Below are 12,718 nucleotides of genomic sequence, written 5' to 3'. Positions count from 1 at the left end.
GCATCCCTTATTTGGTTCGGCGTTAACACTAAAATAAAATAAAATAAAAAGCTGGAATATATGAGCTGTTAATTACCTTATCCTACGCCCTTTCTGCTAAATTGCGCAACTTGGCGCGTTTTCTTTTTCTCTTTTTCTCTTTCGGGAGAAGAAAACTATTTTTGTTAGAAAAAGACAATTTATTATTTTAGAGTAGTTTTGGATATTATAAAATTTTCTTATATCTCTTAAATTATGTATTCAATCAAACAATATCATATAAATTGTGATGGAGTGAGTAATTATTAAGTTACTTTTTGCTTCATTTATGACTTAAATCCGCTATCGTAAATTTAAAGGTAGAGATGCTTATTATTCTAGTAATTCTCTTTTGTTTTTCTTAAATTATTAGTCAATTTTAACTTTAAAAAATATTTGAAAATAATTATCACTTTAATAGTTTAAGAGTAAACTTGATACTCACTTTAATAAGTGCATGATATTTAAGAGGCAAAAGAAAAAATAACAGATCACTTTTATTAAATGAAAATGAAAACAACATTGTAAATCAGTATATGCTTTGTATTTATTGTTATTAATTAATGTAAAAAAAAATTAAGGTGATCCGTTAAAATAGTGTAAAATATTATTTTTAACAAGTTTTGTAACGTCTCAAAAAGAGTTTCTATATTTAAGTAAATAATTTTGTAATGTTCTGAAAAGAATTTCTACATTTAAGCAAATCGCTCTAAGTATTTTTTTTCTTAGAAAACTTAATTTTAAAATCTTTTCTAAAAGAGTTTGCTTAATAACATGGAAAAGATTTAATCTTTTATTACATAAAATTATAAAAGAATAGAAGAAGGATGGGGACAATAAGAATTGAATCCACAAAATTTGTCATTTTGCATTCTCAAAGGTATTTGTTCTTTTTAGAGCAAAATTTCAACCTATTCCAATTCTTACAAATCAAAAAGGAGTTGGATAAAAAGTTATTCCTTCATTCCACTCTATCCAATTTGATATTATCTCTTCTTATTTTTAAAGAAAAAAGAGAGAAATACATATATCCCACTTATAAATTAATAAATTATAATAATTCAATATTCACATCAATTATAATACAAGAGAAATCTTAAGAAATGACTAAGTCTTAATCAAATACTTTTTGAATATAATCAATCAATATCTTGGTCCTTGGATGTTATTGACAAATTGAACTTTTCTTTATAATCAATTGTGCATTGAGCAAGAATAGGTCGTCATGGAAAAAACCAAGTCAAGAAGTTTAAATTATAAATATAGAATGATGGAGCTAAGATCTAAAATTTATGTGTTTTAAGCATATCATTGAAGTCATGCACCCAACCTATGAGGATGTTAAAGCATGATATAACATATCAAATACATGTCTTGTATATATTTTTATGTATAAAAAGGCAAATTTGAGTGTGTCGTAAAAAAAATAAAGGTGAATTAATTAGTAGTATATTTCCACAAGTTGACCATCCTAGGAATTAATTTTATTGAACCTATAATTGGTTTTAGTTTACTGATGAGTTTACAATTAAATATTTATATATTTTAATGAATTTTCTAATATAAATATATGATCTAAACCTTTCTATGCAAATTTGTGCCCCAAAATAAATACTAATATTAAATATCGAATGAAAAATTAAAAGGATTAAAAGAAAAATATGACATTATCACACCTTCTTTTTTTAAAAAACGTGAAATAGAAAGACTGCATGATTAGGTATGGTTCATGTTTTTTTTTCTCATACTACAACTTTTCAACTAACTATATGTTCAATTCTTATTTACATACTTTAATTCCTTGAAAATATTGTGAAATTACAGTTTCTTTTTCTAAACTATATTGCGTAACATAATTCCAAAAAAAAAATATTAAAAAATTGAAGGCAAGTATATTTAAAACTTTGGACTGACTTTCTTGTCAACAACTTTTCTGTTATGCACTTACTCTGAATAGGACCTCCTTACATGTGACTTCTAAGAAATAAAATTATAAAAAGAAATAAGAGAATGGGCACTTTGGTAATTCATTTTTCTGCTCGATATTTGATATTTATGTAAAATCTTGACTAAATTCGAACTTAAGTTCAATTTATGAGAACGAAGCTTCCAACATATTTTTTTCATTTTCAAAAAACTTAATTTAAAACCTCTAATTAAGAATAAAAAGATCTCAGCCATCACGATAATAAATATTGGTCTTTGGTGTTTATTTTATTATTTCATTAATCAAATGGAAAAGGCCGACTTATCACTTGAGTCGGCCAATGAGTAAGTGATTGGCACGTAGAGCGCTATATTTAAGATTTTTTCATTATTTTATTTAATTATTAATATTAATATTCGACTAATTTTAGTTTGAATCACATAAGTTCATTAAAATAAGTACTTCCCAGTTCCCATCTAAAATAAAGTCTCATATTCAAAATTTAAATACAAAATATTTAATTAATAATGAAGAAATCTTATATATCTCATCACAAGCCTCTGATTAACGACTCATACTAATAAATAGTTAGAAAAAGAACTCGCACTATATATTATGTTTATATTAAATCAACTAAATATATATTATTTAATTATATGTAAACAAATATATCTATACTAAGTCAACTAATTTAACTTTATAAATTAAAGTGCAAACGGAGTTAAAATACTGTTATCAAATCATTTAGTCTAGTTATTATTTTTAATTTTTAGAAATTAAATTATATATATTAATAAATTCATAAAATGTTATATTAATCAAAATCATTACGATATAGTCAGATTATTTGACAAAATAAAATAAACAAAATTTGGGGAGTAAAATGTAATTATAGATAAATGTGGGGTAACATTTTCATATTCTCCGGTCTGTCTTCCAACCAAATGCTTTTGACTTCCAAATGGCCCCCGAAATCCACGGCGTCAATCACATGTGAATCTTTTCACTATTCCGTTTCCCCACGCGCACCTCCCATGCGTTTCCACCAATCGTTACCTATCGGAAATAATATTTTTATCTTTGCAATGTAAGGTAAGGTTTGTGAATACGTACATGCTATTTTCTTCGGATTTTACTTATAGAATTACCATGAATAATGTAAAGACCTTTTTATATTATGTGTTAGCAACTTATTAGTTATTATTAAGAAAATTGTCAATCAGACGATATATATCTAAATGAGTAGTTTTTATACTCAACGTACAATTGTGAAGTTTACCTGCCTCATTTCATCGGAAATTTCAAAGCGGCTCATAAAAATGGTACCTGAGCTAGATTCAGAACGTTGTGAGACATTTCAATTTTTTCAATAGGAGTTGAGCTGTGTCTCAATTCTAGTGACTAGTTACTAATCACCGTCTTGATAATAGTGATGGGATTAAAAAAAAATTATGTTGTTTGGTTGCCATGTTTGAGATAACTTATCCCACCATTTATATCATAGCGATGAGATAAGTTATCCCAGGATAGCTAACTCCAGGATAACTTATCATGGGGCTATCATGGGATAACTTATCCTGGGATAACTTGTTTCCAACGAAACGACCCAAAGGGTATATATTTCTAATTTCTAATTGTTGTAATGGCGTAAACTAGATTTTTTTAAAAAAGGATTATACTTATTCTTTGTCATGTGTTTCTTGGTTTAGGATTCTATTTTATAGCTTGTTTGATTAAAGCAATTATACGGGTGTATATTAAGACGTTGAGTTATGATTAATTTGCATAAATATTATACATATTTGATGAATGATGACTTGACTCGTGACATGGCAAATTTTTAAAAAGTAATTGTATATCATCATTTGAAAAAAAGCACACAATTTGCAACTACGACAACTTTAATCAATTCATAAACCAATACATAAATGCAACAACTAAACCATCATCATCATTAGAGCTATATAATAGATGAAAGAGATCAATATGGAACCATTTCATTGTTGATAACTTATCAAACTATATTAGAAAAAATAAAAGTGTTTCTAAATAACCAACTCATGTTGTGGTGCAAGACTGTTTCATTATCCTTAATCAGAAGTCTTAGATTTGAACTCCAAGGAGAAAATCTTGTTGAGAGCGTCAGCCTTGAATTAATCTGTTATTTTCTTGTTTATTGATTAAATTTTTTATGGCAATACATGTCGATTATGATTAATACCATATTTTATTTTTGTATAGGTTTTTTTATCTTCCTTTTTGTTATGTTTTTGTTTCATTTTTCTTTGTTTCTTTTGTGATTAGATGGATACAATTTTCTATTTTTAATTAGATGTTTTAGATTTATTTTTTTTAAAAAAGAAAGAAATTCAAGTATGCGAAAAATTAATAGGATCCCCAAAAATTATATCGAGCACACAGGATAAAAACAAAAAATAACTTTAAAACAAACAAAAATAACCACTAATACAAGAATATTTGGATTATTAATTGAGCAACTTTCACATATAGCAAACAAAAAAATCATATTTGTATGCTATAGCAAACTTTGCATAATTGCGCTCCATAGCAAACATATATATGTATAATTCGCTATACATATACAATTGAAAACAGTTGTATAATCTGTTTTGGTATACATATATAAAAAGATCAATTGTATAAAGTGAGAGAGGCGAGTGAGCGAGCGAGATCTGGGAGAGTGGCGAGCGAGATCTAGGAGAGGGGAGAGAGGGGAACGAAAATATATGTATATATACAATTTTCACGCATTTTATACATTTGCGTTTTTGTATAAAGTGAGTGAGGCGAGTGACAGAGAGAGATTTGGGAGAGTGGCGAGCGAGATCTGGGAGAGGGGAGAGAGGGGAACGAAAATATATGTATATATACAATTTTCTCTCGCTTTATACAAACACAAACGCATTTTATACAATTTGCGTTTTTGTATAAAGTGAGAGAGGCGAGATCTGGGAGAGGGGAGGGAGGGGAACGAAAATATATGTATATATACAATTTTCTCTCGCTTTATACAAACACAAACGCACTTTATACACCTGCGTTTGTATAGAAAACGAGAGAGGCAAGGGAGAGAACGAGAGTGGCGAGCGAGATTCACCAAGAGAGTGGTGAAATAGCAACAGTTTGCTATGGAGTACAATTAAATCAAACTATATTTATAGCATTTAATTTGAATTAATAGTTTGCTATTATATACAATTTTCTCATATTAATTTGAAGCGTTATAATCTAACATATTAACTGGAACAAACGTGCGACATGGCGGTTGTACCGAATAAATAAATATATAGTATCCATTAATAATATACCAGAATAATTAATAGTACACAAACTATAGATCCTTGATTAATTGTTCAATTTAATGAAACTAAGTAAATCACCGTCTTAATTTTTATGGCAAGAGTGGGTCAAATTGGATTACCAGTCAACTTCACTTATCTCAAGCTTTGATTAATCCAGTTTTGATATCATTGTAAACAAAGTTTATAAAAATATTTTAAATTATGGAAGACTAATTCAATTACACCTATATCAAATAAAAACAATGAAAAGATCTTATTGTACTATTGAAATCATAGTTTTTGTTGAAAATTTAATGAATTTTTACATATATTCAGAATCAAAATTTAGATAAACCCATCACATAAGACCTTGCATCCATCACCACTGGGATATCATATATACAAAATTCGTCAATAATTCACCTTATGTGTTATATTGTATACTCATAGACACTGTTTAAAAAACGGAAAAGGCTCAAAAATACATTTAAACTATCCGAAATAGCTTATATATACCCTTAAATTATATTTCGGCTCAAAACTACCCTTTCCGTCAAATTATTGGGTCAAAAGTACCCTTCTTATTAACGGAAGAAGTTAAATGCCATGTGGATGCCACATTGCTTGCCAATACTAATTACTCTTTTTTTCCACTGCCACATAGACTAAAACCCTAAATCCTAATTACTCTTTTTTTCCCCTCATTTCATTATTTTCCGGACACGATTTCACCCCTTCTCCCTAATTGAAGTTTCGTTTTTGTCCAGATTTTGTGATGTTTATTTCCAGTTTTTACTTAATGTTTGGTAATGCATTTCTTCATTAGTTCTTTACTTAGTTTATGTCCAGCTTTTGTGAAGTTTATTTCTAGTTTCTCTATTTCTTCATTAGTTTTTTACTTAGTTTATTTCCAGCTATTGACCAACTCTGCTGGTTTTTAACAAACAACAAGCTAGTGGGGGGTTTTGTATTTGGAGTAGTGTGTTTTGTGCTCAACATGTTTTGTATGAAGTTCAAATATTTGCTTCCACGGTTAATGTTCCTGAATGTTTTTTGGTTAGCAGTGATAAAGTTTACTTGTTCAATAACATACTTCAATGAGGGAGAAGGGGTGAAATCGTTTCTGGAAAATAATGTTTCTGGAAAATAATGAAATGAGGGAAAAAAAAAGTAATTAGGATTTAGGGATTTAGTCTATGTGGCAGTGGGAAAAAAAAGTAACTAGTATTGGCATGCAATGTGGCATCCACATGACATTTAACAACTTCCGTTAATAAGAAGGGTATTTTTGACCCAATAGTTTGACGGAAAGGGTAGTTTTGAGCCGAAATATAATTTAAGGGTAAAATATGAGATATTTCGAATAGTTTAAGAATATTTTTGATCTTTTTTTTTTTATATTATAGCGGAGTTACAAAGTCAAATAAATCTCTAAAAAGTTGTACAACCCATCTAAGATTTTTATTTTATTTAATAGGCAAATTAAAGGTAGTTACATTATTTTAAATTATAAATTTGATTTTCTTGGATTCTATGACACACAACAAATGTAGCAATCAAACAGGTATCCAAATTACCCAACAAATCATATTGAAAATCTTAAAGCAATTCATGTTAAGATGATGGATTCTGATGTAGGTGTCTCTGCTTGAGCTTCGGGTAATCAAATATGTAACAACAAAAGAGGCGAAAGAAGCAATTCATAAAAAGATCTGTAAATTAATTGTGATTGTTCATGTTTGGGGAAGAATTAACAGAATAGCTAATTTAAGTAAAAGTACAATGAAACAATTGATTCTAGAATAGATAGCTGGACATTTTTTGCTGCTATGATCATTTCACACCCTAGATTTGTCTTGGTCATAATATTATTTTAATAATTTAATACTTTTATATTCTCATTTTCCTATTATGTAATTTGTTTCTTCTTACAACTTAATTAGCTGTTGCAACCGCGTGGAATGTGGCTCCACATGTTCACAAGCAACTTACACCAAACATATACCATATACTATATATATTATATATAAGGTTTGATTATTTAATTTGACGTAAATATCTAGGTATATAAGTTTCTATGGTTACAAAGTTGTCACTAAACACATTTATTAGTTCACAACCAAATTAGGCCCTCATGTCCCCCAACCAATATATTTATGGGTTCCCAACCAAAATAGCCCTTAAAATAAAGGTCGGGTGTTTAATGAAAAATTAAGAGCATTTTTGACCTTCTTCCGTTGTGCAATGTTAAACAACGGAGAAAGTATATGCGAAAACATAATAACTTGGCTTAAAATTGGCATTTTTTTGGAGGACAAGTTCAACTTGCAACATCAAAAGGAGCAACATCAAAACTATCATTCCTGGATTTTATATACTAATCTACTAAGAACTAAACTAATCATCTACCAATGACTTGTTTCTAGATCAAAATCACCTCCAATGTTGTTGTTTTGATCTACTAAAAACATGTCGGACAAAATATGAGACAGGGAACCCACATAACGCGTAGCAGCAACATTCTCTTCTCCTGCAAAAGTCATTAGAGTTGTTTGTTAGAGAGACAAACATGGCCAGTCATGACAACAAGTTATACATAGTTATAGACATGGATTTGAAGGACAATGGCCCTCAAAAAGACATGGTGTTGTTTAAACTCTAGTAGCTATAGCAATAACATACATGTGTGATCATGTTTCCCATCTTGCATTTTTGTCTCCAGCTATATAATAATACAACTAGCTGTAACACAACATTGCAAGTTGGATCATTATAAAAATCATGAATTTATCAAGAATTGTGACTTCGGACACTCAGACTACACTTGTGAGATTATACTGGTATGTTATTGTTGTAACTGTTACATCTCTATGCAAATCACAACTTCAATCCAATAAAAAAGTTCTCTTTATTCATTGTTAGTTCAATAAAAACTCATACTATATATAAGAAGTAATATGTACCTGGATTTTCAAAAGGCTTCACTGCTTGAGGTTGAGGTTGAGATTTCAGTACTTACAGTCTCGTTGGCATTGTTTACTCTTATGATATATGCCTACACAACAAAGGAGAGAATAAGAGTTAGCCCAAAATTTTAAAGCAAGAGCCTCAAAATGATGAATGTGGTGAAGCAATGATACATCGATCAAGATTTCATCACACTCATGTCAATGGAACATTGTAATTCGAAACATTGTGTTATCAAACAATGTTGCATCTCAACTTTGTTGAACATGAAATTTGATCTAAAGGTGTTCAATGACAAGCTTTCAAACATCCTTATTCAGAAGGTTACCTTAAATTTTGTTGGACGAATCAAATGGAACACGATTGTATCCCCATCGGCCAAGTCATGATCCACAGAAAACCTCTTCCATCCACCACTAAGTCCACATTTTTGAGCCAAGTATACAGTTGGCCATTCTTCTCCCGTTTCATCTATTAAGGTGATAGTGTCATCTCTTCTTGGAAGGTTCTTCCTGCAGAAATTAGATGGGAGACCCTGCAGCATGAGTTGCAAATGAGTTAGTGTCCGCCTTCACTCAACAACAATTACAACTACTACTACTACTACGGACAATCCTAAAGTAATGGTCTGCAATATGGATCCTCACTGCCCATATTGCTCTATTTAAGCATCCATCTTTTCATTCTAAACTAGTACAATGATCAAATTGCTAGGTGTTTAGAATTGACAACCTAATCATCACTACATACAAGAATGCAAAGCCCTCAAAAGATAGCAACATTAAGCTCCTCATGGTGTTGGCATTGGGCAATAGCACCCTGCATCCAAAGCTCAAAGCTCAGTACTTTTACTTTATGAAGTTAAACTTCTTTTGATTAATAAATCCGTCCAGAGCTGACCCTTTAGGCCAATCACAACTTCCAAAACTCGGACCCCGTCCCCCTCTACCTTCTCCACTTAAATACTACAGTTAGTTCTCTCAGCATAGGACTCAAACATGTGACCCTTGCCATCAGAGCTAATCTTGTGCACTAAGGGCTCCTTTGGTTGAGAACAAGTTATCTTAGGATAATTTAGGAATCTGAGGATTGTTATCCACCTTCAATGTGCAATAAAAAATAACACTATAGTCCCGGGATAACTAATTCCAAGACAAGTTATTACTCGAACATGTGACCCTTGCCAACTGAGCTAATAACTCCCTTGTGCACTAAGGGCTCCTTTGGTTGAGAACAAGTTATCCTAGGATAATTTAGGAATCCGAGGATTGTTATCCACCTTCAATGTGCAATAAAAAATAACACTACAGTCCCGGGATAACTAATTCCAAGATAAGTTATTACCCGACTTTATCTCAATCAAACATGGGATAAACTCTTCCTAAAATTAATTTCGAGATTAGTTATCCTTATCCCTCCTACCAAACGAGCCCTAAGTGTGAACTTTCATTTGGCCCATAATTTTACACTCCTCAGAAATGCAAACTGAGTTCCTAAGAGCACTATAATCAATGAAACTTTTTGGGCAAATATAAGACTACTATCAATCAAGTGTACCTCTATTTCATTTCAATACTGAATTATCGTACTTCTTAGACCAAAATAGACTTAAGATTGAATAACTCACCAGCCAAAAACCTCCAGAAACATGAGAGGGAAGCATTGGTCTAACTAATATTGGATAGTCTGATCCAAGACTTGCTTCAAGTTTCTCAGCTTTCTCTATCGAAGCAGCCCTTTCTTCATCCGAAGCATACGCAAAAAACAACCTATCCCTCTTCGTTGGTGTAGCCAACCTAAACAAAACAAATGTGAATATAAAGCTATTTCATTTTCACCTGCAACAATGGATTCAAGAAAAGTAATAAAAATGAAATCTTTTGTTACAAAAAAATGAAGTGTTACCTTCTTGGTATCATCACTCTTTCATAATGAATCACCTGTACTCCAAAAAACATATAAATATTTGTAAAAAATTACTCAAAAATGAGGGAAAACAAAAACAAAAGGATAAAATGTACTACTTCTTTGTATTCAGGAGCAGGGCTTTTAGCTACACGAGGTGATCTTCGCACAGCAACTAGCTCTGTTCCGACAATCCGAGGTTTTGTTTTCTTCATCTATACTTACCCATAAACAAAAAAGAGAAAAATGAGTTAATCTTTTGAGATAAATGCTAAAAAGAAAGGATTTTTATTATTATTTTTAGCTTAAAGAAGATGAATTTACAGGAGTAGTTTTGGGGGAAGTTGAATTTTTGAGAGCTTGAGTAAGCAGAGGAAGATTAAGTTCTTCCATTCTTTTCTTGTTTTCTTCCAATCTCTGCTTCCGCAAATCCTCATATTTCACCATTTTTCTTTTCGATTTGATGAAAACAAAAGATGTTCCGAATAAATCTTACACAAGAGATGGAAGAAAACAAAAAGAGTTCTTTTGAGCAGAAGCTGAATATTTGTACAATAAAAAAATTTACTCCATTTTTATAGAAAGTAGAGCACAGTCGACCGTTGGAATACCACTTCAGTACCTCCCCACCCCCACTCAACACATCCTCTGTATTAGTGTACGGAATTAACTTCTTATTGGGCAATGTCTAATCAAACCGCCAAATTAGTGATTTCAAATCTTTTTTCTTTCGGGGTGTCACCGTTCATGTTTTATTCGAAAATACTTTTTAGGAAAATAATTAAGTTTCTTACCTATCTTTTGGTGTTCGGGAGTATATTAAAAACGTTTTATGTATGATTTAGATAAACACGGAGTGGTGATGGTGGGATGTGTGGTTGTGGGGTAGGGTGGGGCTTAGGGGATGAGGGTGAGGACAAAGTGTGTTGGAAGGTGTGAGGTTATTAATGTGAAATGTTACTTGTGGAACTTGATGTCTCTAAATTTGAATGTGAAATTTTTTATTTATTTTTTTTAATTCGTATCGAACACACCCTAAATCTTGATATGGCAAATTTCAATTATCAAAAGAAGTAAATATAGGCGTTAACTAACCATGGTTAAGTGATAATTGTGTGTTTTAAAATATATATCATGACTCTATTAATTTGATGTGGACATTGTGTGATCTTACTTAACACTACACCCTTTTGTTCATGCTATTTCCCTTTTAATATGCTAAAAAGATGCATTTTTATATTGAAATACAATTTAAGTCTAAATTTATCATTTTACCTTTAATGACATAATTTTATAATCGTAAAAGTATCAGGACATGTTTAAGATGGTAAAACGAGTGAAATATGGTTATATGAACTTATATATTGTGTGAGTGTGAGGTACAATGTAGAATCAAGAAATGAGTCATGTCAATTAATGTCCATTTCTATTCACTTGGACCCATTTTATATAATAAATCTTCATTATTATTCTATTTATATTCAATGTCAACTCGAATATAAAATCAATAATATGAGCAAATTCACACGGTCAATTGACCATTTGTTTGACTTAATGTCCATTTTTATTCATTTGGACCCATTTTATAGTAAATCTTCATCATTATTCTATACCCGAGCATAGAAGAGCAAATTCACACGGTTAACCGATCATTTGTTGGATTAATGTCCATTTTTATTCATTTGGACCCATTTTATAGTAAATCTTCATCATTATTCTATACCCGAGCATAGAAGAGCAAATTCACACGGTCAACCGACCATTTGTTGGATTAATGTCCATTTTTATTCATTTGGACCCATTTTATATAGTAAATCTTCATCATTATTTTATATGCTGACCACCGTCAATCTGAGCATTGAATATTACGGTACCTACAATATGAGCAAATTCACACGGTCAACCAACCATGTGTTGAATTAATGTCCATTTTTATTCATTTAGACCCATTTTATATAGTAAATCTTCAACATTGTTCTATTTATGCTAACCGTCAACTCAAGCATAGAACCTACGACATGAGCAAATTCACACGGTCAACCAACCATTTGTTGAATTAATGTCCATTTTTATTCATTTAGACCCATTTTATATAGTAAATCTTCAACATTATTCTATTTATGCTAACCGTCATCCCAAATATAGAACCTATTATGAGCAAATTCACACTTTCAACTGACCATTTGTTGAATTAATGTCCATTTATATTCATTTGGACTCATTTTATATAATAAATCTTCGTTACTATTTTACTTATGCTGATCATCAATCCAAGCATGGAATATTATGGAACCAACAATATGAACAAATTTACATGGTCAACCAATCATGGAACCGATAATATGAGCAAACACACATGATCAACCGAGCATGGAATTGATAATATGAGCAAACGTTATTCTACTTTGAGAAAATACTGTTTTGCTTTCATTTTCTGATAAACTATATTGCCCAGAGGATATATTTCCTCAAAAATTCTCTTTAAGTTGTAGTAGCTAGAGAGTAAACACAGTACCAACATGGGTGTTATGGAAAGAATCTTGTTGGGAGCGGCATCTCCAGAAATGGATCCTTACAATGCACAAATCTAGATAAGTCG

General features: G+C 30.8%; 1 protein-coding gene across 1 annotated transcript; it reads right to left on the bottom strand.

Moving 5' to 3' along the window:
• Positions 1 to 7,534: 7,534 nt before the first annotated feature.
• On the bottom strand, positions 7,535 to 10,602 carry LOC125813530 (B3 domain-containing protein At5g42700-like). Its single transcript, XM_049493020.1, has 7 exons — positions 10,444 to 10,602; positions 10,239 to 10,334; positions 10,120 to 10,154; positions 9,842 to 10,010; positions 8,543 to 8,749; positions 8,211 to 8,302; positions 7,535 to 7,777 (listed from the first exon to the last, which is right to left on the bottom strand). Exons 1-6 carry the CDS (start codon positions 10,564 to 10,566, stop codon positions 8,219 to 8,221), a joined length of 714 nt encoding a protein of 237 aa, XP_049348977.1. The 5' UTR covers positions 10,567 to 10,602; the 3' UTR covers positions 7,535 to 7,777; positions 8,211 to 8,218.
• Positions 10,603 to 12,718: the final 2,116 nt, after the last annotated feature.

This window comes from Solanum verrucosum, unplaced genomic scaffold, assembly GCF_900185275.1.
Source record: "Solanum verrucosum unplaced genomic scaffold, falcon-dt-bn FXZP01000235.1, whole genome shotgun sequence".
NCBI classification, from domain to species: domain Eukaryota; kingdom Viridiplantae; phylum Streptophyta; class Magnoliopsida; order Solanales; family Solanaceae; genus Solanum; species Solanum verrucosum.
This window is presented reverse-complemented; position numbering and strand designations above follow the sequence as displayed.